Here is a 26,520-nt window from a genome sequence, read left to right on the forward strand (position 1 = left end):
CTCATTCTCGTCTCAGGGTATAATCGCGCCAATGAGATAACACAGATGCAGAGCACACTCCAAGTGCAACTGTAAAACAATGAAGAAATTGCACATGCAAAATGTCCACTAATACGACTCTCCAAGCCGCTTAGGTCTTGTTCGGCCGCGCCATCTCCATGTCAACGGCCTGCCGGTCGTTACGAGCAAACTTGCCCGTCATGCCTAGCTTCGTCTCCGTCGCCCACCGCCGCACCCACAGAGCACCCTGGACCACGGCAAACACCACAAGGCACCCAATAGCGATGCCAAACACATACGCTGCGATGAGACCCGAACCACCCTTCTGCGCCGGGTCCAGGAAGCTGTATACATAGAAGCCTTTGGTGGCCCGCGTAATGTAGGCCAACGCCAGGTACAGCGCCAGCAGAGCGATCAGGCCGACCACGTGGAGCCATGGCTGCGGCGCCGTACGTGCAAACACCACTTCAAAGAGCGCAAACCCCGAGTTCATGGCGTGCTGCGACACATTGCGCCAGGCGTCAAACGGCAGCGGGAACCCGGCACCCGCGTACAGCTTGCCCCAGTAGACGGCCGTCACGATAAACGGGAATACGGCAATGGTCGAGTAGAACAGGCCGTGGGCCTGTTGAAGCGCACGAGGAAACCGGTCGAGCAGCGCCGAGCCGCTGCGCGCATAGGTTGCTGTGTGGACGGCGGCGACGGCAAAGTAAAACGCCAGGCCCCAGAAGGTGAGCACGGTAAAGTACGAAAACTCGTCGCCGGCTGCCGCGCAACCGCCGAGGCCGACATGGCGACACTCCCAGGCGATGACGAAGAGAAGGGTGACGAAAATGTAAAGGCTGAAGAGGCCGCGCAGGACGGCGAGAACGGCCGGCGGGAGCAGCCACGAGGTCACGAAGCGATGAGAGGGGTCCCAGGGCTCATCGGTCGATGCAAACGGATTGCGCAACATGTTTTCTGCGTGAGGTCGAGATAAAGTTGATACGAGAGGATGGGAGAGGGATGTGCGAGAGGCTGAGAGGAGAGACAGAGACAGGCGCCTTTTGCCAAAACAGGCAGTCGCGGTGATTCATTGACGAAATTGTCGAGGAAGGAGCGACAAACAATAGCTCGATGGAACTCGACAGCAAGAAAGACAAAAGTGTGGAGGGCACGACCAGGGACCGGCGAACAGTAGAAAATGAAAACCAGGCAAACAGTGTCCCGTGTCGCGCGTCGTGTTGTTAGTGTTCTGTGCGTTTTTAATGCCCCGGTCGAACGTCGTATTTTGAGAATACGAAGGCCGATCGAGCAACGTGTTGTGCAACGGAAAAAAGGTGCGTCGAGCAGGAGTAATAATGATCGACATACGTCAAAGTATAAAAAATCGACACGAGGACGAACCACAAGGTTACTTATGTCATCACCATTGGTTTGTATCGCTATCAAATTGCAAGTCAGTTGGTGGCCGCTTGAACTGATATAAGCAACGGCATCAGTCGAGTACCAGCCAGGATGGTCTGACTCGGAAAAGCACACACAAGAAGCTAGCCATTGCCATTTCATATACGAGGCGTCGTTTCCCCCATGACGACACACAATTTGGCACCTTTTGTTGCATATTCGTTATCGCAACTCTGCGAGAGGACTTCCTTCCTGATTCGGCAATGTGTCTCGGCACGCACCGCCCTCCTGCCATGAGTGCACCATGAGATAGTGCACGGATTACACGTCATGCAATGCTCGTCATCCTTAATACGAAGCGAGGGAACGTTCAATGGGAATAAGAGCTCTTATTTTTTTAGAGATAATATTTGGATAGAACTTATATTTATACTGGCTGGTTCACGCATGCCTCTTGAGCGAGGACGGTCGGTTGTTCCAAACCGATCTTCTGACAGGTATGCAGTCATCCGTATCATGTCATAAAGCGAGAGGCGTTGTTTTCATTTGGTCTTTTTGTCATTTGGACCGCATGCAGAGTGGCGGCGAGAGCGGCGTTATGTGGCAGCCTGGTTTGCTAGTTCTTGGTTTCAGCAGTTTGATCGTCTTCATCGTCTTGTGTGGAGACCTCCGCGTCTTGGGCCAAAGCGAACCAATGACCGGGACCCCATCATCCATTATTGACTGGCATGGCTCTGGCACTCCGTTGGTCGACCCGGTTCTGGCGTTTGAATAGGCGTGTGCTCAACGATCGGGAGGACGTCCATTTGTGGTGGTGACGCATGGTTATGGTGATGGCGGAAAATGGCCAGGCTCGCTCATGGCCCTGCCGAGGATGCCATCATTGGATCAAAAGAACGACCTTCATAAATGTCCAGGCAGTTTTGAGACGATTTCATGTCACAGTTTCATAATGGCCAGGGCTAGTTCAGTCCTGGCAGTAGAAAGCGCGTAATTCGACGCCGCTAACAAAAGATGAGACGAAAGCGCTAAACAGAATCAAACAGGCCACCGAGAGCGAGAAAGATAGAAATAAGAAAACAAAACTAAAAATACAATAAATGAGTTGTAAAGTCGTTGCAATGCAGGAAATGCGTAGGACGCCCAGTGGCCCCTTCCCTTCCGTCGTTGTGTGTTTAGTCCAGGTTTCAAAAACGCCAAACACATCCACACACGCCTGCATGGAACCTTAAAGTCGGACCCGTACTAATATGCTCTTAAGAATGCGCAGAAAAGCCACATATTCCCAGAAATCTGATATCCCAGAAACTCGAGCCGGGTTCAACACACTTGCCCCGTGTCCTCCAGTGCGGAAGGCGCCTCCCACCGAATCTGCTTCCTTCCTTTTCGTGACCTCACCTCGCACCTTCCCTGTCAGTGGACGGGCGTCCGGTCGTAGTTTCCGTCTATAACCCACCCATCTACGATGGATAGTGGATAGTGCCTTCCCAGCATCTGCACTTCCGCCCCCTTTGTCATCTCGCACTCAACTTTTCCGCCCTTTTGCTCCGTATTTCGCACATCAACAGAACACATTTTCCCCCAACTTCACCTGGCTTCACCTGACTCTATCCCAACTCTCCCCCGTCCTCTCCATGGACGCATCAGAGGCGGTGCACCCATCATTTATGCCGTGGCTCGTTTTTGTTTACTTTCAACCCATGCTCATTGTCCTTTGGACCTGTCTGTCCGTTAGTCTCCACTGCTGAAAATCATAAGAGAAGATCTTGGAAATCCTAAGAGGCTTGGTTGCTCTCCCTCTCGCAGCTCCTTTTCCCTCACGTTGACATCGCTTATCACCCAGACAATCCTCTGTCTCTGGACCCCCACCCCCGGGTCCCTGCGATTTATGCATGCTTGACATCTGCTGCGATCGTGGCGCGCTGCAGGACGACATGGGGTTTTGATAGAGAGAGAGGCCAGCGCGTCCCAGAAACCAGGGTCCGCCTTGGCGGCAATGGCCGGACCACCCCTTGCCCCAAGAGCCGCACCCACGAGACACGACGACGGTGTTTGCGGCCCCTGCCAGACGCCTGGTCCCATCAGCCATCAATACTGTCTCTGTCGTCATGGAGGCTCGTCACAGTGTCTCCATCAACGAGATCCTTGGGTGGTCTGGCCTCGCCCTACGGAGCACGATGCCAAGCCTGAGTAGTGCATGTCTTTGCGGTCTCGTCTCGACTTCTTGCAAGTCTGATGGTGGAAAAAGAAGGGTGCATCTCGCTTGGCTGGCGGCTGGCGAGAGCGCGACAGCCCATGTGACACGATGCCCCTGGGCATGGCCCCTGGCATTCCATATGCACTGCTTGCTGTCTCCACTGACTCTGCCTCGAGGCATGATGGCGAGGACGGCCCTGCCCCTGGGCCTTTCGTCCCATTTTGTGAGCTGTTCACTCTGGTTCTCACGATGCTGCCACTCCACCCCTCGACGATATATAATGCAGGCTTGCCTCGCCCTCAACATGCCCTTCTTTTCGTCTGATTTCCTCACCAACCGACATTCACTTCGGGTTTGACTTCTGGCTCTTGCTACCTTCGTTTTTTTTTTCTTCTTCTCTCTCTCCATTCTTTCGTTGCAGTTCTGTGAACTCGCCCATTCGTTTTTTCTGATTCATATACGCTCCTTGCTATAAACGGCCATCTACACACCACTTTCACTACCTGTTCTGAGAACATTTTTGATTTTGACTCTTTCTGTTACTGCCTTTGCAAACAAACTTTTACTTTGGCTTTTGAGAAAAGAACGCATTATCATTTGTTTTGTATACCATTATCCGTTAGCCCTTTCCAACCTCATAAACAACACCCAGCTTCAAAATGATGTCTCGCTTCGTGCCGGCTCTGATCTTTGCTTCGGCTGTCCAGGCCCGCTTCGGCCAGGAAGAGGGCAACGGAGCTATTGCTGCCATCGGCGCACTCACTGATCTTGGCCAACCCGGCCAGGCCGCCACTTTGGCCGGTTCCTCCATCCAGTTCCTGCTGGCCGCCGCCAACCCCTGCGGCAAGCTGACCCAGGCTGATCTCATCCTGTCTGAGCTCGGCACCAGCGATGCCGCTGTGGTTGCTGCCCGTGGCCTTGTTGCCGCTGAGCAGAACTTCAACCCCTTCGTCGTTAGCGTTCCCTCCATCTGCTCTGACCCGACACTCCCCGTCAGCCCTGAGCTGCGTGGTGTCATTCCCCTGATCGACCCTGCTGTTGGCGGCTCCAACTTGGAGAACGCCAACGCCGCAAAGTCCAAGTCCACGCCCTTTGACGCTACCGGTCTCAGTGTTGCCCAGGTCATGGTCGCCCGGGGCTTTTCCAACTTCACAGCCGTTTCTGCTGATGGCACCAAGGCGGACGCCTCTAGCCTTGGCACCTCGGTCTCCGGCAGTGCTGCCAATGTTGCCGGCAGCTCGTCCGCTTCTGCTGTTGCGGCTGTTGCCTCGTCGGCCAAAAACTGCGGCGGTGTTGCCACTACGTTCATTACCGTGACTGCTGGCGCTGCCACTGCCGCTGCTACTGATGCCGCCGCTGCCACGACCGTTGTGGCCTCCGCCGGCGCTAAGACCTCTGGCACCAGTCCCTCCACTGGCTTCGGTGCGGTCTCCGACCCCGTGAAGGGCACGTTTGACGGCTTCGTCGCGTCCACTGTGGCGGGCCTTGATTTTGGTCTCTGTGTGCCAACCATGAAGTTCGAGGCTGGCCTGAATGGCCGCTCGACGAGCGAAAGTACTTTCCAGGCCATCGACCCGCTTGTCAACGCTGGCCAGCAGGAGGCCCTGAACCCCCAGATCATCATGAACCGCATCCACGACCAGCTGACCAACGTTTGCGGTGCCAACCAGGCCGCCAAGGACGCTGCGGCTTCCGCCCTGGCCCAGGTGGTCGCCACCGGCAAACGCGATGTCACCACTGCCGAGACGTGGAACACTCTGCTGGGTTTCGGCGGCACCAACACCAACCCCGACAACGCTCCCCAGACGGGCCTTGTCGGCCACGCGTAAGCGAGCTACTTCTAGATGCGTGTGGAACAATTCACATTCTCAGGGTGTACATAATGGAGGAAAGGATTTCCTGTAAGGTCCGTAACAATGTAACGACAATTTTGTTCTTCCTTTATGAGTTGTATTATATTTCAAATTTAGCACTACCAGAGATATACGAATACGATGTAACCGCCGCATACTACAGAGATCAAGATCAAATCGCAGGCGAATGGAGGTGTCAAGGCGTACAACTAAAACGCACAGATGGGTAAAACAACTGTAGAATTTATAACAAACTATCTATCAAAGCATGCGTAAAGAAACACAGGTCAAACCGGCATTCTATTGTGCAACCTCCAAAACCAGTCTCTCACCGCTGAGTCCGCCCTGGGATTCGGTCAGCGCGGCCTTCAGACCGCCCAGGCCACCAGGAATAACGCGGGCGGTCGGCGGCACAATGGTTCCGTCAGCCAGCCAGCTCGTCAGGTTGCCCGAGACAAACAGCCACTCCGAAATGTCCTTGCGGTCGGACCAGGCGGTGACAATGTTGACGAAACCGGAGGTGATGCCTTCCTTCCACTTGTGCTCGGGTGCAAAGTTGACGTAAGCAAGTTCGGGCACTGCGGTCGAGGACGTCGCGGCAGCTGACTTCAGCAGGAGGTTCTCGAGATGCGGGAGGGTCTTTGACGGATCGGTGGCGGTATCGGCGGCGTATGAAATCGTGCGCTGGCCCGCGGCTGCCAGAAGCTTCTCGACCGTCGCTTCCGGGTCGCTGTAATCGACGGTGACCTCGGCGCCAAACTTCTGCAGCCTCTCGTGGTGGCGCGGGCTGGCAACTGCGAAGACAGCGAAGCCCTGCTTATGGGCCAGCTGGACCGTCAGCGAACCAACGCTCGAGGCGCCGCCCCAGACAACCAGGATGGGCTTCGACCCAGCTGCCGGAAGGGGCTTCGTCTGCTCCTTGGCGCCCGGGATGGAAAACTTGAGGCCGTCAAAGAGAATATGGCTCGCCGTCAGTGCAATCGTGGCAACCGTTGATCCCTGCAAAAGCGTCAGGTTCTCGGGCAGCTTCGCCGTGGTAAGCGTGGGCACCGCAACAAAATTCTGGTAGGACTCGTGGTCGTCGTCGCCGGTGGCGACCCCGTCGGCGGCGGCAATGACACGGTCGCCGACCTTGTATGTGCTGACCGCGTTGGCGCCAACGCTCACAACCGTTCCCGTGGTGTCGTTGCCGATAACCTTGGGAGTGGTCGGCACCTGGAAACCATACAACTGGCGAATGCGGTCAACTGAATTGACGGCCGCGAAGTTGGTGCGAACGAGGACATCATCAGGGCCCGGCACAGGCACGGGACGCGTTGTGAGCTCGAAATCCTTTCCGATAGCCGGCAGAATGACGGCGTTGTTTGTTTGATCCGCCATTGTGGGAATAGAGTGTGATTTGCGGTGGTTGTGGATAGTAGGTGTAAAGTGTCAAACCGGGGTTGAGAAAATGATTGAGAATGCTGGTGAACATGGAGAGATCTCCAGACTCAAAATCCTGAAAGCCATTCAGCGACTTTAAATACGGCCATTGACTCTCGTGTCGACATCCCCAACTCTGCATATCCGGATTCCGGATTTCCATTAACGACTCACTCCGAGCCGTTGGTGAACAGCCAATTGACCAACCACATCCTAGTCATGGGCTCTGGCGCAATTGCCTTCACTCTCTCTCTCTGTCTCTCTTTCTTTTCTTTTCTTTTTTTTGGAAGCTTCGAGGGCCCGAAAGAGAAAGAGGGGCTAATTTGGCCGAACACATGTCACTGTGGTTTCGTTGGAGAAGTTGAGGCTACCGTAGTCGTAGTCGTTGGCAGCCTTATTCTTTCCAGCAGCAGAGGGACGAGTGTCGATGACAAAGATCAAGGTTGGTGTGGTATTAAGCCCGAGAACCCATTCAAGTTGGAGTTAATAGCGGGCGTCGTCGTGATTGGATGCTTTAAAGTCCGCTTCAGTGTAATTGAAGTTTCTCCACCAGGAAGCCCCATAATTACCCCCGAATCCAGGGAGAACAGTGGCAGCCGGCCAAGTTGGCCGGCGCTTGCCCGAGAACGATGATCAGTCGAAACAAGATTTGTCAGAAAGGTACAATGGTCGCATTGCTGATGGCACACTAAGGCTAAAAGGCGTGTTCTGCTGCAGCTGCGGTCACCATCATACCCAGGCTGTCCACGCCCGCGTGCCAGTAAGCCAGGAGATCGTCCTCGTAGAGTGCTTTGTTGCTCGGTAAGCCAAAACTTCCCTCGTCGGCGACCGCTCGGTCGATGGCCCGGCTGAGATCACCAACAGTAGTCAGCTTGAACCTGGGCCCGTTGCTGATTGGGTTGCTGTGCATGGCACTCTGGAAAAGGATGTGCTTCTCAAACCGGTGGTTGTCGTATTCGCGTTCCCATGCCGATTGGCTGTCTGCCTCCCAGAGGCGACGGCTGCTGGGTAAGGGGAACTTCTCTGGTTGTGAAAGCTTATAGGTGTGGGACCGCGAGTTGACCGCGAGGGACATAAGCCAACACAAGGTGACGATGCGTCGGCGCGTCTCATCAAAGATCCAGTTTTCCCACTTGGGCCTCTCAGTGCGGATCAGGTCGCTGTCCTCGTAGTGAGTGGGGGTGAACGGCCCATGCCAAAGCTCATGAAAGCGGTCCGAGAGTTTCTGGGTTCGAGAGCATGTATGTTAGAAACCCTATCTCGTTGTGGCAGGAACGAGGGCAATGAAAACAAAAATGGATACTTACACCCATTGTGTCCAAGAGAGACATATCGGAGCAAAAGTATTCGCGGCCATAGACAATTAAGCGCATCATGGTGTAAATGGCCAGCGCCTGGATCGAAACAAATATCTCGCCGAACGACAGTGATCGCAACTAACAAAAAAAGATATTAGATACCGCAGCGACTAAAGGAGTTCGGAAACGGACACTTACTCTATTCACAATGTTTTGGTGCTCTTTGTCGATAGATCGCCATAAAAACTCGTCGGAATGGGCGCTTCTTGTAACAAAAGCATGAGAAATACCGACACATGCGGCCATGATCGGGAGTGGAGTAAACAGCGCCATTTGGGGTGAGGACGTTGATACGGTGCCGTCAGGAGCGTCGAGGACACCACTCCGGCCATATACAGAAGAAGAAAGCAAAGCTGACGATGACGATGAAGATGACGACATTCCATCTGTCACTTCAGACGAGAAGGGTTTCTCCACTTCCACATTATCGTAGTGCAAACCGCACCCGACGCGATGGATGAACGGCGGCATGTTTCCGGGTCGTGTCATCATGTGCGGGAACGTGCGAACCATGGAGACGATGAGGCGGCGAAGATCTGCAGATATGGGCGACGGCGAGGATCGCTCCGATACTTCCAAGATGGGGTTCGGGGGCGGTGCATACGGCAAGTGCAGCGACAAAGGCGAAGGCATATTCACCCCGGACACAGACGACGGTTGCACCATAGGAAAGCCCAACGATGAGGACGCAGCGCCGTCGGTTCCAAAGTTGCCGAAGCCGTTGAGCCCAAACATGTTCATAGCCTGAGGAAGCAGAAAACTAGGCATGTTTCCATTGCCGGTACCAAGACTCGGCGAGGTCAGCCTTTCCGTGGCTGCTTCTGCAACGGACAGTGTCACGGGAAGAGCTGCTGAAACTGCAGAGGACATGGCGACCGTCACTTCGGTCGCTGATTGACCGTCCTTCCCCGCTTCTTGTCCGGAAGACGGTCTGCCTGACGGTCTATTGAGGGTCATGTCGTCGCTGGCGGCCGGGCTGTTGGAGTTTGAGCCAGCAGCCGTATCGGAACTGGAGCTGGAACCGGACGTCACCAAGGTCCCAACACCGGCACCGCTTGAGGTTTGCTGGGCATCGCACTCTGCCGCTCGAGTCGGCTTAGAGGCCTTCGCAGCGGTTGAATCGCTCGCAGCATCTGCCACATGCCACGGCTTGTCGTAGACGCACTCTTTGTGCTTGCTTGTACACCGGCTGCAAGGCCACTGCGTGTCGCATTTGCTCTTGGTCGCCCTGCAGTGCCGGCACGCCCGCGGCCGTGTTGTCCGCTTGGTGGCGGCCCGTCGCCGGCAGTACTGCACATGGCGGGTAAACGAGGATTCTGGAAACCGTCAGCATGTTGGGACTGGACAAAGGTCACGCCGGCTTTGGCTATACATACCTTGCGTGGATGGTTTACCACAAACCGGGCAGAAATACAGGCTGGGCGCCATGTTGGTAGCAAGGACCGTGTCTGAATCCATTTCCGACGCCATTGTCAATGAGAGTTGAATGAAATGAGGAATGAAATCGTAGGACAAAACGACACCCAACCTCGCGCGTGAGAAGATAGTTGCACGGAGTGAGGTCGCGTAAGAATCAGGAGGAGCCCAGCCGGTGGTCGGCGGCCGATGTAACCGCTTTGTCATACAAATTTCCAAATAGGGAAATCATCTGCCATCATCTTGTTGTTGGGACGCACCTTCTTGCCCTGGCTCCTCATTGGACTGCGCAGTGGACCCGAATATCACGTGATTTATTCTCCGTACATCCGTGAGACCAAGGCTTGCTGTCCATCATATGGAAGAAAACAGTGACGCCGTGTGTCGTGGACATGAATGGTGCTTTTTCAGTGCAAGATCCGATGCAGAAAGCCCGCGATCCACGGTGTCCATGCAAGTGACATCGAAATAGGGCTGAGCAAGGCACAACAGGCCAGGAACACGCGCTGTTTACCGCCAGATGCCCTTGATTTGCTTGCATGTTATGCTTAGACCCGGTTAGGATGCAGGAAACGTAAAAGCAAACCCACTGTGGACATATTTTTAGTATATGGATATTTTGCGGGCCCCAACTTACACGCGAGGTCCTCGAGTCCCTAGCTGGCCTACATAGGCACGCTCCACATGCTTGCCGTCTACGAAGTATATTTGGACAACGAGTTGCTCTTGCTGATTTCAGCTGGAGTGTCAAATGCGCACTTTGACTACAAGTCGCGCGGTCGTGCTTTCCTCGATGCTAAAACGTTGCATGGCTCCTTCCTGTCTACCCTTTCACTGCCCCTTCCTGTTTCTTATGTATGCCCTTTCTTTGTTTACTCCCCCTTTTCTCATGGCATCCAATTCGTTGTATCACATTTGACTCCTTTCTTCCTCTTCTCGTCCATCTCCGTCCTTGATCGAACCATCCTACTCCGTACTTCTCTGTCCTCTGTTCCGTCCACCCCGCATTCAGCTGCTAGGCTTGCGCCGAATGATACTCCGCAATCAAAGCCTCAGGAAAACAAGGCGCCCCAAGAATGGAGCCTCGGAGCCCCAAGATTTGCGTCCGTTAGTGGAACACAAAACTTGAAGTTTGCAGACTGCCCATTTGAAAACGGCAAAAGCGAGCCTCGGCATTACCTCCAATCGAGACCGAGCAAAGGAGAACCAAAATTGGAGGCCAAAAAGCTCTGCTCGGCCTCGCCTACGAGCAAGAGGTAATGTACGAATACCATGCTTGACGTCAATGGGTCTTTCGGGGCCTTGGCCTTCGTCGTTGCCACCATCGTTGGTCACTTGCCATATGAGTTTCTGATTTGTCCTCGAGTAAAATAGTGCTCTGTATTCTGTACTCAGCTACTAACAACAGAACAAGAGAATCAATCAACGCCATCACAAGCCGAGGCACGGCATCAATTATCCTAGGTTTTTGAATCCAAGTACGCAAGCCAACAGTATCAGTGCCACCTCGTTGCCAACTTTCTTGAGCGGAGTTGGTAACGGCCCAGTGTACGACAATACCCAATTGTGCTTTATATAAAGTGCCGCGTCTCAGAGACAGTAACGGGGAAAATTGGCCGAAGAGTAAGATTTGTGGTCTACCGTCGTGCGGAAGAAAACCCGCAGAGTTGCCCCCTGAAAACGGCCGCTGAGAGACGTTGTCCAGCGGCTTTTGCTTTCTCTGTGAAGAGTCCTGGTGGAGAAATCAAACAAACAAACATCAATAGAACGACGAATGAAGAAGTGGTCGTAGGAGTGTAATGAGACGTCACTTCAGGTACGAAAAGAATGGCATAATGGCTGCTTGATTTCCTCTGTGTAGAAAGCTAATGGAACGGGCCCTCGGGCCTCTGGTGTCTAGAATACATATTTTCCTCCTTACTTGCGCTGACGTAGTGCCATCCCCAACAGACATGCCCCAACAAGTGACATATCTTACCATCTGCGCAATCACTAAAATTAGCTGACACAGTCTCACGGCACCAACCCCTGTGTCCTCAGCTCCACAGTCTCCAGCGCAGCCGATCGCCAAGCCGGACCGAGACAGACCTCTTGCGTTCGCAGGCCGTTTACCATATATACGCAACCCGACCTACGCCAGAGCCCAGTGTGCTTTTGCTCACGGCATCGAAACTTGTTAACGTCCCTCCTCCTGGAAAGAACCATTCCTTTCTATACGTTCTCTTTTTGACATCGCAAGCCGTTGGCCCCAGTGAAGCTCGGAGCTTTAAACGCTCTTCAGCCGATCCTCGCTCAGTTAACTTCCACTGTTGCGTGCTCTTCCTTCGAACACATCCCTCCCTCCTCAAGCAAAGTCTGGCACGCAGGCCCTACTCTTTCACGATGTCATACACCACGGGAATTTCTCCCCTCTATGTGGTTCAGAAACCACCATACTCCATCGATGTGCCGGGTGCGCAGCCAGTCCCTGGCGAGACAATCCCCCGCCGTCATCCCAAGGCCCGTGACGGCCTGGTTGAACGCCCAGCTCCCGACGTCGACAACGTCTTCTCTCTCATCCGCCGCTCGGTCAACAAGTACACAAATGAGCCCGCAGTTGGCAGCCGCAGTTTCATCCATATCCACAAGGAGGTCAAGAAGGTTCCCAAGGTTGTCGATGGCGAGGTGCGCCAAGTCGACAAGGAGTGGTCGTTTTTTGAGCTCTCCGACTACTCTTACCAGACCTACGGTGATTACTTCCAGCAGCTCCTAAAAGCAGGTAGTGGCCTGCGCCGTCTTGGCCTCGATCGTCAGGACAAGCTGCATATCTTCGCCTCCACCAGTCTCCAATGGATGACGCTAGCGCACGGTTGTGCTTCGCAGTCGTTGGCCATCGTGACTGCGTATGACTCGCTGGGAGAGTCGGGCGTGCAGCACTCGCTGACTCAGACGGGTGCTGTCGCAATGTTCGTTGACCCCCATCTTCTCGACACGGCTTCTGGCCCCATCGAAGCGGCTTCCGAGACTGTCCGCTACGTTATCTACAACAATCTCAGCCACCGGCCTGTGCACCCCGACCAGATCGATAACTTTCGTCGGAAGCATCCCAAGGTGCGCGTTTTGAGCTTTGACGATCTTATCGAACTCGGCACCGATGCGGACGGCAAGCCCGCCTTGGCTCCAGATGTCCCATCGCCCGATGATACATTTTGCATCATGTACACGTCGGGCAGTACAGGCCTTCCCAAGGGTGTGCCTGTGACCCATGCTGGTCTTGTGGCGGCCGTTTCTGGCCTCTACTCGGTCGTCGAAGAATTTGTTTCTCATCGGGATCGTGTGCTAGCGTACCTACCGCTGGCGCATATCTTCGAGCTGGTGTTGGAGAACCTTGTCTTCTTTATCGGCGGCACGCTGGGCTACGGCTCTGCACTCACGCTTACAGACACATCCATGAAGACGGGTTGCGTAGGTGACCTGCGGGCCTTCCGCCCCACGATCTTGGTGGGCGTGCCACAGGTATGGGAGACGGTTCGCAAGGGCGTAGCCGCGGGCGTCGATAACGCGAGCATAGTTGCCAAGTCCTTGTTCTGGGGCCATCTGACCTTAAAGAAGGTTCTTATGCAGCGCGGTCTGCTCTTTGGACCCGTTGCATCCGTTGTCGAAAAAATTGACAACGTCGTCTTTGGACGCGTGCGCACATCTACTGGTGGCAACCTGCGGTTCGTTGTCAATGGTGCAAGCGGCATCTCCAGTGATACCAGACTATTCCTATCGCTGGTTGTCGCCCCCATGATGGACGGTTACGGCCTCACGGAGACCTGTGGCAACGGCGCTCTAGGCTCGCCGCTGCAATGGACCGAGACCCCCACTGGTGGTAACGTCCCGTCCGCCATCGAGGTCAAACTCGTGGGTCAGCCTGAGCTGGGCTACAACGCCAACCCCACCCCGGACAGCGGCGAGGACCCGCACGGTGAGGTGTGGATTCGCGGCAAGGCCGTGGCGTCCGAGTACTACAACAACCCGGCGGAGACGGCCAAGGCCATCACGGCGGACGGCTGGTTCCGCACGGGCGACATTGGTGCTTTCGACCGCCACGGTCATCTGCGCATTGTCGACCGCCTCAAGAATCTGATCAAGATGCAGGGCGGCGAGTACATTGCGCTTGAGAAGCTCGAAGCCATCTACCGCGGCGCGACGGCCGTGCAGAACGTTATGATCTACGGCGATTCAGAGCACTCGCGGCCTGTGGCCGTTATTTGCGTGAATGAGAAAGGCCTCGAGGCGCTGGCCAAGAAAAACGGCATTACGATCGGTGGGGGCGGGAACGCGATGGCGCTGCACCACAACCCCAAGGTGCGCGACCTGGTGCTTAAGGAGCTGCTGGGCGTGGGCAAGGCGGCCGGTCTGTCGCCGATAGAGACGGTGCAGGGCGTCGCACTGGTCGACGAAGAGTGGACACCTGCCAGCGGCTTGGTCACCGCCACGCAAAAGGTGAACCGGCGCAAGATCACGGAGACGTACAAGGACGAGATCAGCAAGGCCTTTGCTGGCAAGTAGGAGGGCAAATAAGAATGTCGGCATAGGCTTGCTGCTGGATTTTAATTGGAGATTGTATTATGATTATTATGAGCCTTGCGTCAATTTTCTTCCTCTTTCCTTTTTCTTTGAAGTTTTCTTTGCGCGATCAACTCGCCGATCATTTCGGTCAAATAATGTCCATGGTTCGTGTTTTGCCAATGAGTTTTCAGCGTTTTGTAAGGTGGCTTTAGAGACGAGCTGCGTGGTCGTTGACAGATGACCACTCGGCTCTACAATGATAGTTTTACAAGTACAAATTCAAGGGCGACAAAGACCCAAGTCAAGACGCACGGGAGACAAAATGCGCCAATAGTAGGCAGAAACAAGGTATGAAATCCCAAGATAAATCGTCTGTTTTAAAAGCAAAGACACTCGCTTCATTTCGCTCATGGTATCGTGAGGGATGCAACATATATGTGAACAAGGTAGAACAGAAGAAGGCAAAAAAAGAAGAGAAATAGGAAAACAGGCAAAGGTCGACAGTGAAAACTCCACCACGCATCATAATGCTCGACTATACCCTCCTCTTGTAGAACACCATGTAGGCGCTTGCGCCACCGCTCTGGTTGTCCCGGTAGAGGCGCCGTGCCATGTCGCGGCTGTCGTTGCTGCCGATAATGACGGGCTCGATGCGCGCATCGTCAAAGTGGTGCCACTGGTTTGCGTCGGCCGCGCCCTCGTCCTTGATGAACGAGCGGTAGTGGCCTGACTTGAGAGTACCGCTGTGCACGATGACGGCGTAGCAGTCGTAGATAAAGGGCGCGCAGAACTGCTGCTCGGTGCGGCTGGGGCCGTCCACGAAAATGCCGTCGGCCGCCTGGTCTTCGGGCGCCGTGATCCCCTGCATGGTGTACGGCGTCATGTCGAGGCCGTTGATGGGGAAGACCACGGCCGTGTTGTTCTTGCGGAAGCCGTAGTGCTCGTTGCCCTGGAAGCGGCGGAAGGAGACGCACAGGATGTCGGGGAGGCGCACAAGACGTACGCGCTTCTCGGTCGTGTCGATGCGCCGGCACTGGTCGCACTTGTACTCGTCCAACAAATCGGCGCTACAGTACTGGGCCAGCAGGTCGGCCATGGTGGTGGCGGTGGACGCGGCATTGGGTGGGATGGGCAGGTGGATGGCGTCAAAATGCTCGTACGTCAGCGACGGGTGGCCACAGGCGCGGCAGCGGCGGTCGGTGACCTCGACACCGCGCCAGTACTTGTCGACCAGGCTGTCGTTGTACTTGCGGTACTCGTTCCAGTACAGCAGCGCGTTGCCCAACGCCGTACTGCGCGGGCCGAGGGGAGGCTGCTGCACCTCGCCTGTGTGGTCACGCAGCCGGTTCGTTTCGTCGTGCAGGTTCTCGAGCAGGAACGAGATGAACTCTTGTGCGTCCTGCTGGTAGGGCCCGCCGAAGATCATGCTTCGGTCGGTCTTGATGCTGCCGTCGAAATCGCGCGAGTGTATGTGGTAACAGTAATCCTATATGATCAGTAAATGTTGAAAAGGGGGCCAACTGCGAAATATGCGCCGCACGACGGATAGCAAAAGCACAAGGAGGCACATACCATCAGTGTCTTGGCTTTCATGGCCTCAAACTTGCCGTACTGCATCCAGTGGAACGAGTTGGCGAGGATCTTGGCCAGCAACTGCGGGTGGCTAATCTTCTCATCGGCCTTCATAGGCACCTTCCAGTTGCTCAGCCACTCGCTCGTTGTGAGCTCCTCGGCAAAGGGCCCCGACGCAAACATGGACTGGAACGAGCTGTTTCCATAGCACCAGTTGCCCGGGTTGTAGAGGCCGACCTTTTGCCGCCGGATGCGGCCGCCCCCCGTCACACCAGCCTTGGCCAGTTTTGTGCGCATGTAGTGGTCCTCATCGTCCGCTTCTGCCACATCGTTATGTGTCTGCCGGGGTACTGTGGGTGGTGGGCGCGTCGGTGGCGCAGGGAGGGTAGAGTAGAGCGTTGCAGCTGCCGCGGCTGCAGCCGCCGGGGACGACTGGACCGGGGCACCCTTGTACTCGAGATTGGATCCGACGGTGGCACGCGACGATGGGCGGTCTTGCAGCGGCGTGATGGTAAACGCCTTGTCGGTGGCGGTGGGTGTGTGGAAGCCGATCTCGCTGTCATCTTGTGTTGTGGCTGGCGGCGTTGTCATCGACTCCTGGATGGCCGACACCGGAGGGAACCGCCGCAGAAAGTCATCGGTGGTCCGAACAAGACCTGCCGACTTGTCCATGCTCTTCAGACTCTCCTCCCAGCGCTTGGCCTCATCCGCGTCTTGGATCGGCTTGGCCATGTACTTGGACTGCGGCCGCGTGAACGTATTCTGTCTGGGCCGCTGGGCTGCCCTCGCCGCCCGGAGTGCGGCTGCACGGCTAACTACACCAGCTGTCTCCGCTGAGGTCGAAGACGTCTGCAGCGAGTTCGGCCCCAGTAGTGAGATCCAGGCCTCGATGCCGCCCTTGAGTAGTTTCGGTTGGACGCTGCTGTCGCTGTCGGATTGGTAGTCGTAGTAGGCCAGAGCGTCGAAGAACCCCGAGACGGCGCGGTCGACTTCCGACGACGGCTTGCCATTGCGGACGATGGCCTCCGAGTCGTTGTCGTAGAAGACGATTAGATCGGCGTCGCTGCGCCGGTCGAATTGCCGCTTCTCTGACACAGGGGCCAGTACCATGCTGTCGGCGATCTGGCTGGCGGAGATGTCCTCGCGCTGCAGCACGTCAGATTCGACGCATATTGTGGCCTGCGACATGATGTGGCCCTCATCAAATTCTTCGCGGCTGCGAATGTCGACAAGAAGCAGCTGGACGTCCTTAGCACCAGCCTGGATCAGTTTGAGCAGGTCCTCCGCGTCGATCGTGTCGCCGTCGGGGATGGCAATACGGGGACGTCTCGGCGGCACAGAGTCGAGGCTTGGCCGTGAGGACTGGCGCGAGTGGGTGTAGGGAGACGAGAAGTAGTCCTCTGCGGTCGATGCACCTGCTTTGCCCGTACCCACACCCGTCGCACCCGGGCCTGTTCCTGAGAACGAGGATAAGGAGTTCGACCTGCTGTACAGGCCGTTACGGGGCGTGGTCGTTCCTCTCGGAGTCGTGGTGGGCATTGGGGTCGGCTGGCTGGACACGCTGCCACGGGCCGGGCTGTAGATGGCTTCTGGGAGCTTCGGCAGGTCGGGCAGTGCGTGCACCAAGGCCGGATTGTTGGATCGGCTCATGGTCGAAGGTATGGGCTCAAAGCCTTTCAAGGGGAGCTGGAAGTTCTGGAACTGGTTGTAGATATTTTGTTGGTTCTGGGTCGGGGTCGGAGTCTGCGTCTGTGTCTGCATCTGCGTCTGTAGGTGGGGTAGGGACTGGGACTGAGGTAGTGTTGGGAGCGAGGACTGGCTTTGCGAGGGAGACGGGGTCGGAGATTGCTGCTTCTGCATGATCTGGAGATGGTGAAAGCTCGGATGGTTGATCGGCTGTGTGCGTATCCGGGGATCTTGCACGGGCTCTTTGGTCGGGGAGCTGGCCGTCCGCAGATTGGCAAACCGCTCGGCCAATTCTTGGGCCGTCTTGCCGCGTCCATTGGCACTCGCAGCAGCCGCCGGGGCCGACTTGTTGATTACGTTGCCGTGGAGAGCTTGCGGTTTCGGGTGGACCGCGGGTTTCGTCTTGGTCGCCGTTACCGGCACTGCCGGGGGAGGTCCGCTCGGCCGTGGCGGCACCGGCCCGTCGCCATTGAGTAGTCCGAGCGAGCCAGTCGCGCGGTGCCCGTTGGTGACACGGCCATGTCCGTTGACCTGCTCATTCTGCCGCGTCTGGGATGCTGCTTTAGCTGCAGACTTTGGCTGGACACCCGACCGCACATTGTCCTCCTTCACCTTGGCCTTGATCTCCTCGTATGTGGCACTGCTGGCACTGATGCGGGCCATGAGTGCATTGTAGCGCGTGCGAGCGCCCTTTTGGTCGGTCATGACAGACATCCACGCGCTGTTGCTCGGTAGCACTTCGAGAAGGGCGATGCTGGCCAATATGTACTCCTTGAGGGCCAGGTCCAGACGGCCAAAGTCCTTCATGAAGTCGGCCTGCTTAATACATGACTCGGCGTATCCCAGCACCGTCTCGACGGGCGTCAGTGAGTCGACGCCCAGCGTGGCATGCTTGATGTCGTCAAAGTGCATGTAATTGTGGACCTTTCCCGTCGACGGCCCATTGGCGCCGGTGCCATTCGCAGCCGCCGGGCCAGGCCTGTAGCTGTCCGTCATGGCGGCCGGGGCAGAGGTTTTCAGGGCCAGTAATGCGTGTGGCTCGTGTCGGTATCGGTGATGGTGATTCGTCGCTGCACCACCGTCGTCGAGACAGACGAGGTGGTGAGTGCCGTGATCCGGGGCCCTCCCTCGTTTCACTGCCGGGGACTGATGCGGTGGAGTATGCGCGGTTGGAGGCGTGGGGGGGATGCCAGGGCCGTCTCACGACAGGTACATTTCGTGTCCAAAGCAACCCAATGGCAAGGAAGTCAACGAGTCGACGGATGGAAGGGTCAGGTTAGGCGGCTCGCATGCCTCGGCAAAGTTGGCCTGTGATGGTGTGACGCAGCGGGTTGTGCAAGTACGGAGGATGAGTCTGCGTAAAGTATCCCGTATAGACTGCTGCGATCTTGAAGCACATCGACGCGAGGAGTGGGCAGTGTCAGATGTTCGATTGGGAGGTGGACGATCGATTGCGAGGCGTCAAAGAAAGAGGCTGTTTTGCCGGTGTTTATGAGTAGTGAAGCGCTGCTGACGACAGATGCAGTTTTGACAGAGATTCCATCTGAAAGAAGGAACGAGCCACGGCCATCGGGCGTGCTAATGCGCCCTGGTGCCACCCCAGAAATAGAAGGCGGGGGCAGTTTGGAGGGCCGTTTGGGAAGGAAGGAACGGTGCGCCACGCCACTCGCTTTGGGCCATATTCTCAAATCGAACGGCCTGTGGATGCACCTAAGCGTTACTGGCGTGCACTGATGCGGGCCCTGTCACAGGGCACTCTACCATTACAGCGCCCGCCACCACGAAACAAGTAATTCGACATAAAGGTCCGGCCGCCAGGAACGCCACGGCGTCGTCATTCTAGCGGGTCAAACGCCCCCTCTGCTAAGGCCCAGGCAGCGAGATTCGAGGGCCCAACCAAGCTCGAGCCAATCACAGAGCTCAGCTTACGGTGCTGGCAACGGCAGGCGCTACGGGAGGCCAAGTACTCAGCATCCACTCCGCAGGCAGACTCCAGAGCTGAGGAAGGCACGCTGCAGCATGGCGGAGGAAGGTGGCAAGCAACCAGCAACTGCCAATTTGGAATCTGCCATCACCAACACTCCGAACCTCACTCGAACCTTTTGCATCCTTCGCCTCCCGACACCATCCCATTGTTTTGTCCATCGAGCGAGCGGTTGCTAGCTTTCTCTCCATCGACAACATACGCTGCGTCCTCGGCTCGCATTTCGTGCACGTCTCACCAAACAAGTTGTCTGTCGCACGTAAGATACGCCAGTCACCTGGATCTGCGAATAGCTTCACTTTCTCTCGACCTCCATCCTCTCCGACGCACATCCCCTGTGCACCGATCAGTGCTGCTGTCCCCTGACGCGCGGCATTCTTTGTTCCCGGCGTCACCATGATGTCCTGGTGGTCTTCCGGGGCCAACACAGCCCTGGATGAGCAGATCGAGAAGGCGACCAGCAGCAGCCTGTACGCCATTTCCACACGCGTCCCCCGTTTTTTATTGTTGATTCTTGCATTCCATAGTATGGCTCTGCAATCCCGGCACTGCCATTGAATTCCCAAGCACTGACCGCAACCTTCCACAGCGAGGACATTGCCCTCAATCTCGAGATCTCCGACATCATCCGGTCCAAGACAGTGCAGCCCAAGGAGGCTATGCGCTCGTTGAAGAAGCGTATCGACAACAAGAACCCGAACACACAGCTCAGCTGTCTGAATGTATGACCGGACATCTCGCCCTGCCATGACTTGTATCCTCTTCTCCCGTTTATTCGCAGACTAACGCAAAACCCTCCTGCCTCGCAGCTCACAGACACCTGCGTGAAGAATGGCGGCACGCACTTCCTCACCGAGATCGCTTCCCGCGAGTTCATGGACAACCTGACATCGCTGCTCAACGCAGCCGGGCCCGCCGCTATCAACCAAGAGGTCCGCAACAAGATCCTCGAGCTCATCCAGTCCTGGGCGTCGGCCACCGAGGGCCGCCACGAACTCGGCTACATCGGTGAGGTCTACAGAAAACTGCAGCGCGAGGGCTTCCAGTTTCCGCCGCGCACGACTGTGGCCAGCAGCATGATTGATAGCAGCGCACCGCCCGAGTGGGTCGACTCGGACGTCTGCATGCGATGCCGCACCGCCTTCACCTTCACGAACCGCAAGCACCACTGCCGCAACTGCGGCAACTGTTTCGACCAGCAGTGCTCGACCAAGTCGCTGCCACTCCCCCACCTCGGCATCCTGCAACCCGTGCGTGTCGACGATGGCTGCTACGCCAAGCTGACGGACAAGACGGGCCCTGGTGGCAGCGGTGGCGGCGGCGGCGGTGCAGGCAACACGTCCGTTGGCTTTTCGTCGCACCCGCCGCCTAAGACACAGTCGGCGATGCAGCCGCGCGACGCACGGGTTGAGGACAGCTTTGACGAGGACCTGAAGCGGGCCCTGGCCATGAGCCTGGAAGAGGTCCAGAGCCACTCGCGGACATTTAACAGCCAGGCGGCGGCTCCCAGCAGCAGCAACTACAACAGCGCTTCGAAGACGTCCAATAGCAAGTCTACCTCTTCGGCATACGGAGCCGTGCCAAAAGCAACGACGGCCACCGTGTCTACGTCCACGACAAACGCGCACCAACAGACAACCTCTGGTGGCTCTGCGGAGGAGGAAGACGAGGACTTGAAGGCCGCGATCGCGGCGTCCCTCGCTGACATGGAGGAGCAGAAGAAAAAGCATGCGGCGGCCTTCCGCCAACAGACCGAGAGCGGCAGCAACGGCAGCGTGTCGACATCCGCGCCCTTTGTGCTGCCGAAGAACGACTATGAGCTCACGCCCGTCGAAGCCGAAAACATCAACCTGTTCTCCACGCTCGTCGACCGCCTGCAGACGCAACCGCCTGGCACCATTCTTCGCGAACCCCAGATCCAGGAGCTCTACGATAGCATCGGCACGCTGCGACCCAAGCTCGCACGGACGTACGGCGAGACAATGAGCAAGCACGACACCCTCCTGGACCTACACGCGAAGCTGTCAACCGTCGTCCGCTACTACGACCGCATGCTCGAGGAGCGCCTCTCCAAGGCCTATAACCAGCACAGCCTCGGCGGCTACAATATTCCCGGCCCTCGGCAGCAGCAGCAACAACCACCATCTATGCCCTACCCGTCGCTCCAGTCCTCGGCACCACCGATGCGTGCTGGCGGTCCTGCCGAAAACTTTTACACTGGTGAAGCCGCTGCGATACCCGACTATGCACGACAGATGGCTCAGCCCGGTGGCTATGGCGGCCCGCAGGCCCTCCAACCGCAGTATAGCGGGTATGACAAGCACGGGTCGATCTCGGGGCCATCTGCTGCCAACCCATACCCTGGCCAACCGCAGAGATCCGACAGCTGGCGGAACTCAGTCGCGCCCGGCCAAGTGCCCCAGGGGTACCCCCAACCCCAGCAGCAACCATCGCAACAGCAGCCCCAGGCACCACAAGGGTATCTCAGCAACGACCCATCGGCTCCCGGCGTACCGAGTGCACCACCTGATCCGCTTGCCTCGACCCCCTCTGCCGACCCGAACGCCTCGTACTACTTTAGCAACGCCAACGCCACACCTGGCCAGGTGCCCCCTCAGCAGCAACAGGCCCAGCCTTCCCAGCCTTCCCAGCCTTCCCAGCCTTCCCAGCCCACACAGCCCATACAGCCGCAGCAAACCGGCCCGGCCAGCGTACCGTCCGATCCTGCCGCAACATCGCCCTACCCGACTTTGCGACAGCCGTCCGCGTACCTGGCCTCCGTCCCTCAAACACCGGCCACGACTGCTTCGGTTCCAGTCCAGCAGCAGCAGGCCCCCACTCAACAGCAACAGCCACCTCGGCAGCAACAGTCACCTCAGCAACAGCAGCAGCAGCAGCAGCACCAGGCACCGACCGCACCATACTGGTCTCACCCAGCGTCGCAGCACCAGCAGGTGCCGCAGCAGTTTACCTCTGGCCCGCCGCAACCTCTTCAACAGCAACCCCCCCAAGCCTCCTGGCCGCAGGTGCCCAACAATGGCTACAACAACTTTGGTACGCAGGAGAGCTTTCCGTCGGCACCGCAGCATGTGCCACAGCAGCCTGTGGTTGAGGAGGCTCTGATTGAACTATGAGGGGAGTGGCGTGGTAGAGTGCGACGTGTGCTAGGGCTAGTTGATGCCTGCTTTATTGGGGCTTTTGCCTCTCTGCCTCTCTCTTGTTGTTACGTTTTCTACACTATTCTTGTATCTGTCTTGCTTTTATGCGATTTCTGCTTGTAATGGTAGTCGTTTCCAGTCTCTTTGATGTGCGTTTCGCTCTGTCTCTCTCTCTCTCTCGCCCTCTCTCTCTTTTGAGCTCATCCAACTTCTTTATACATACCCCAGTCCCAATACAATACGTTTTTATTGCTCAATATTTAAGTTCACGAGGGTTATCTCAATACGTTGAAATATTGCTCGAAAATACCTTTTTGGGTCCCTTCTCGGCCCACCTTGGAGTCAGCCCTCGTCCCGGGTGTCGTTTCCACCGGGAAAAGTCACTGCAAATATAAATTCCCCTTCCGTGGATATAAGAGTGACGTTTATATCCCGCACCCAAGCCATAGGGATCTCCATTGCGATAAAGTAGACATAAAGATTTAATTAGCAAGGCCTCTCCGCATCTTCAAGACCCACAGCTATGGAAGGCACGGCTTGGACCATGGGTGACTGTAGGCGACGGCCCCGAATCGACTTGTTGTACGACTGACTCGCACTATTCGGCTCGATCCTTTCTGACATCTACATTTTATGTGGCAGTCGTGGTAGTCAATCCTGAGATGTTGCCTTCGTTTTGAAGCCTGCAGACCGATCTCGAATTTGACACCTGTTCTCGAATCGCATTTGCAGAGATGCTGCGGTACAGCTTGCCTCACTGGCCACTGGCCAGGTTGGCCTTTACCTTCACACTTCTTGTTGCACTCAACCTCTTCGTTGCGCCCCATTCCGTCCACGCGCAGTTGCTGGGCCGTGTTGGACCGACGACATCAACAGCCGCCAAGCGCGCAGCCAAAGTTTGCAGCGTTCTCGACCACGGCGCCACTGCTAGCAAGTCGTCCGACATTGGTCCCGCACTCGTCGCGGCATTTGCTGCTTGCAAAACAGGCGGCACAATCTATGTACCGCCCGGTGAGTATGGCATGTCGACGTGGGTGAGCCTCAGTGGTGGCCAGGGCTGGGCACTGCAGCTGGACGGCATTATCTACCGAACGGGCACCGCCGGCGGCAACATGATCTACATCGAGAAGGGCAAGGATGTCGAGATTTATAGCAGCACGTCACAGGGTGCCATCCAAGGCAACGGTTTCGAGTACCACAAGGACAACAAGAACGGCTGCCGGATCCTGCGCCTGGCGCACATGCAGGACTTTTCGGTCCACGATATTGCGCTCGTGGACTCGCCGCTGTTCCACCTGTTTATGGACACGGTGACCAACGGAGAGATATACAACATGATCATTCGGGGCGGTAGCAAAGGCGGACTAGACGGCATCGACGTGTCCGGTTCCAACGTGTGGCTGCACGACATCGAGGTGTCGAACCGTGACGAGTGTGTGACAATCAAGGACCCGTCACAGCACATGCTCATTGAGAACATATACTGCAACTGGTCAGGCGGTGAGCCTGACGGTGATGTGCTGATCGATACTTCTTTTCTGTGGTAGCTGACAATGTCCAGGATGTGCCATGGGGAGTCTCGGCGGAAGCGCTATCGGTAAGACTATCCGCATCACTCAGTGTCATATCCCAGTCGGGTAGATGATGATGATTAACATGTAACTCGAAACGTAGACATTCATGACATTCGCTTTGACAAAGTCTACTCAGCCAACTGCAATCAGATGTTCATGATCAAGTCCCACGGCGGCGGCGGCACCGTGCGCGACTGTTCGTTTAGCAATTTTGTCGGGCGTCACAACGCCTATACGCTCGACATCGATGCCAACTGGTCGCAGCTCAAGAAGGCAGCGGGCGACGGCGTTCTCTTCCGCGACCTCAACTTCACTGGCTGGCACGGTTCGTGCAGTGACGGAAATCGGCGTGCGCCTGTCAATATTGTGTGTCCGGACGCAAAGCCTTGCTTTGGAATCCGGGTGAGCGATTTTGCGGTGTGGACGGAGACAGGATCGCGCGAATTGTACAAATGCGCAAATGCATATGGCGAGGGCGCATGCCTGAAAGGAGGTGCAGCTGCAGGTGGGGGATCGCTGGCTGGCTACGCTGTGACGACCATGACGGTGGCATCGGCACCGTCGGGCTGGAATGCGCCGACCATGGCAGCCGATCTCACGACTCTGGGCTTGTCTAGTAGTATTCCGATTCCGGCGGTGCCGACCAGCTTTTTTCCTGGTGAGACGCCTTACAGCAAGTTGACGGGCGGTGCTGCTGCATCTGCAGCAGCAGCAAAAGACCGGCAGTGATGCATTTTGTGGTTGGTTGGTCTTGTTTTTGTCAATATTCCGTTGGTTGTCCTCTAGACAAAGAACATCCGGATTGGGCACTCTTGGTGCATCAACGAACACGACCTCTTTTTTGTTAGCTCTTCAATACCGAATGCAGTAGTTTTTTATTGTAAATTATAAGAATAAATTGGATGTAAACGCATTTTTTTACGTTTGTGATTGACCCAGATATTTTGTTGAAATCAAAAACAAGACAGTCAACGACATAAGTATCGCACATATTCGTTATATTTTGAATTCCACCATTTGAAGCAACTCACCAACTATCGCCCTCGCATAAAATGGGAAAAGAGCCGTCGTTTGATGTCGTTCTCGACGACCAGCTGGACTACACGTATGTGCCACAGGTCACGGCTGCGACGCGGGCGGCCGCTGCCGAAGAGAGAGCGACTCGCCGGTTTCTCGAACGCTGGACCGAGAGAGGCGGTATCTCGCGGGACGGTGCCGACGATGAGGACGAAGACGACGACATTGGCGACCGCTTTCGCGATGACGGACGGTACCTCGCCAACGAAAACCGCGACATCACCCGGCTGCTTGACAATGTGCGCCGCATCCACGCCAATGACCCAAACGCGCCGGATCTGCCCACAGGCCACAAGATGGTGCTGCTGGACCGGGCACGGCGCGTGAAATTTGGGTACGTCAAGCCCCCACCCCAGACGCTGGTAGGGGGTCTCGACGGCGGCGTCAACACTTGTGTGTATCAAAGAAGGCGAGTGCGGCCGGGCGAGGACGACGCGTTGTCTCTTCATCGGGCACCGGCCGCGAGAACATCGATCGCACCTCGCCACCGTGCCGACACAGGAACCGCATGCATCGGCGTGCTTCCGGACACTATCAGCACGGCCCGGGTGCCGCGGCCTGTCACGAGTCGTCGAAGCGGTGTAGCCACGAGGCGTTCGACCACCCAGACCAACAAACGAAACGCACGTCTGCAGCGAAAGCTCGCTGAGTATTTGCTTCGACAGCCGGCGGAAAGTATTGCGCGCGGCAAGTGACTGGGATGGCCGACAGGTCGGAAGCAACCGGACACTGTTTCAGGTGGTGCAGCCGATATCGAAGCATGGAATGCGGTGTCGCGCCGTTGTCGGGTGAGGGCATTTTGGAGTACATGTTTGAAGGCTTGAAGACGATTTTGAAATAGGGGCGGCGAACAACAGAGTCCCAGGGCGTACCTGCCGACATAACGATGGACATCATTCTTTGAAGAAGGTGCAGATGTGTTTCGCAGGTGACACAAGTGAAAGTGCAAGTGGATGGCGAGAGACGGCGGACTGACCCAAAAGGGCAACTACGACTTACAGTATTAATTTTGGCTGCGCTGCCCGTTCCTGAACGGTGGAATTTTCCGTTAGTCTCTAGGCCCCGACCGGCCGAAAATAGTATGCTTTTACGTGTTGTTTGCCATTCTGCTGCCAATTGGCAAGCTGCAATTGACTCACTTTTGCACGTGGGTGACCGTAACGACGCCGTGTCCGGAGGCAATTAGGCGGCTGTGCCTTTCGCGCATACATTCGCACCTTCCTGACCAGCCTGAGCGGTGTTTTACGGCCGTCGTTCGGAGGTGTCGGTCTTTCCTACCCGAAAGGCGAATGCTCGCCCGC

At 56.4% G+C, this 26,520-nt stretch overlaps 8 protein-coding genes across 8 annotated transcripts; 4 read left to right on the forward strand and 4 right to left on the reverse strand.

Moving 5' to 3' along the window:
* Positions 1 to 130: 130 nt before the first annotated feature.
* SPSK_05516 (uncharacterized protein) lies at positions 131 to 955 on the reverse strand (the record flags this gene model as incomplete). Its single annotated transcript, XM_016732261.1, has 1 exon — positions 131 to 955. The coding sequence occupies one exon, from the start codon at positions 953 to 955 to the stop codon at positions 131 to 133; it is 825 nt and encodes a 274-aa protein (XP_016583332.1).
* A 3,263-nt stretch (positions 956 to 4,218) lies between these two features.
* SPSK_04961 (uncharacterized protein) lies at positions 4,219 to 6,816 on the reverse strand (the record flags this gene model as incomplete). The annotated part of the gene is made up of 2 exons (XM_016731719.1): positions 4,219 to 5,423; positions 5,769 to 6,816. The coding sequence occupies 2 exons, from the start codon at positions 6,814 to 6,816 to the stop codon at positions 4,219 to 4,221; spliced, it is 2,253 nt and encodes a 750-aa protein (XP_016583333.1).
* A 736-nt stretch (positions 6,817 to 7,552) lies between these two features.
* SPSK_04999 (uncharacterized protein) lies at positions 7,553 to 9,913 on the reverse strand (the record flags this gene model as incomplete). Its single annotated transcript, XM_016731756.1, has 5 exons — positions 7,553 to 8,083; positions 8,166 to 8,294; positions 8,355 to 9,532; positions 9,593 to 9,830; positions 9,893 to 9,913. 5 exons carry the CDS (start codon positions 9,911 to 9,913, stop codon positions 7,553 to 7,555), a joined length of 2,097 nt encoding a protein of 698 aa, XP_016583334.1.
* Positions 9,914 to 12,014: 2,101 nt separating this feature from the next.
* On the forward strand, positions 12,015 to 14,168 carry SPSK_05043 (long-chain acyl-CoA synthetase; the record flags this gene model as incomplete). Its single annotated transcript, XM_016731796.1, has 1 exon — positions 12,015 to 14,168. One exon carries the CDS (start codon positions 12,015 to 12,017, stop codon positions 14,166 to 14,168), a length of 2,154 nt encoding a protein of 717 aa, XP_016583335.1.
* A 535-nt stretch (positions 14,169 to 14,703) lies between these two features.
* On the reverse strand, positions 14,704 to 18,422 carry SPSK_04845 (ubiquitin carboxyl-terminal hydrolase 8; the record flags this gene model as incomplete). The annotated part of the gene is made up of 2 exons (XM_016731607.1): positions 14,704 to 15,654; positions 15,741 to 18,422. The coding sequence occupies 2 exons, from the start codon at positions 18,420 to 18,422 to the stop codon at positions 14,704 to 14,706; spliced, it is 3,633 nt and encodes a 1,210-aa protein (XP_016583336.1).
* Positions 18,423 to 19,806: 1,384 nt separating this feature from the next.
* Positions 19,807 to 22,544, forward strand: SPSK_04942 (hepatocyte growth factor-regulated tyrosine kinase substrate; the record flags this gene model as incomplete). The annotated part of the gene is made up of 3 exons (XM_016731701.1): positions 19,807 to 19,880; positions 20,000 to 20,132; positions 20,220 to 22,544. The coding sequence occupies 3 exons, from the start codon at positions 19,807 to 19,809 to the stop codon at positions 22,542 to 22,544; spliced, it is 2,532 nt and encodes an 843-aa protein (XP_016583337.1).
* Positions 22,545 to 23,302: 758 nt separating this feature from the next.
* SPSK_05216 (extracellular rhamnogalacturonase) lies at positions 23,303 to 24,871 on the forward strand (the record flags this gene model as incomplete). Its single annotated transcript, XM_016731966.1, has 3 exons — positions 23,303 to 24,068; positions 24,130 to 24,165; positions 24,243 to 24,871. The coding sequence occupies 3 exons, from the start codon at positions 23,303 to 23,305 to the stop codon at positions 24,869 to 24,871; spliced, it is 1,431 nt and encodes a 476-aa protein (XP_016583338.1).
* Positions 24,872 to 25,194: 323 nt separating this feature from the next.
* Positions 25,195 to 25,914, forward strand: SPSK_05560 (uncharacterized protein; the record flags this gene model as incomplete). The annotated part of the gene is made up of 1 exon (XM_016732303.1): positions 25,195 to 25,914. One exon carries the CDS (start codon positions 25,195 to 25,197, stop codon positions 25,912 to 25,914), a length of 720 nt encoding a protein of 239 aa, XP_016583339.1.
* Between the last annotated feature and the right edge of the window lie 606 nt (positions 25,915 to 26,520).

This window comes from Sporothrix schenckii, assembly GCF_000961545.1.
Source record: "Sporothrix schenckii 1099-18 chromosome Unknown Cont49, whole genome shotgun sequence".
Lineage (NCBI taxonomy): Eukaryota > Fungi > Ascomycota > Sordariomycetes > Ophiostomatales > Ophiostomataceae > Sporothrix > Sporothrix schenckii.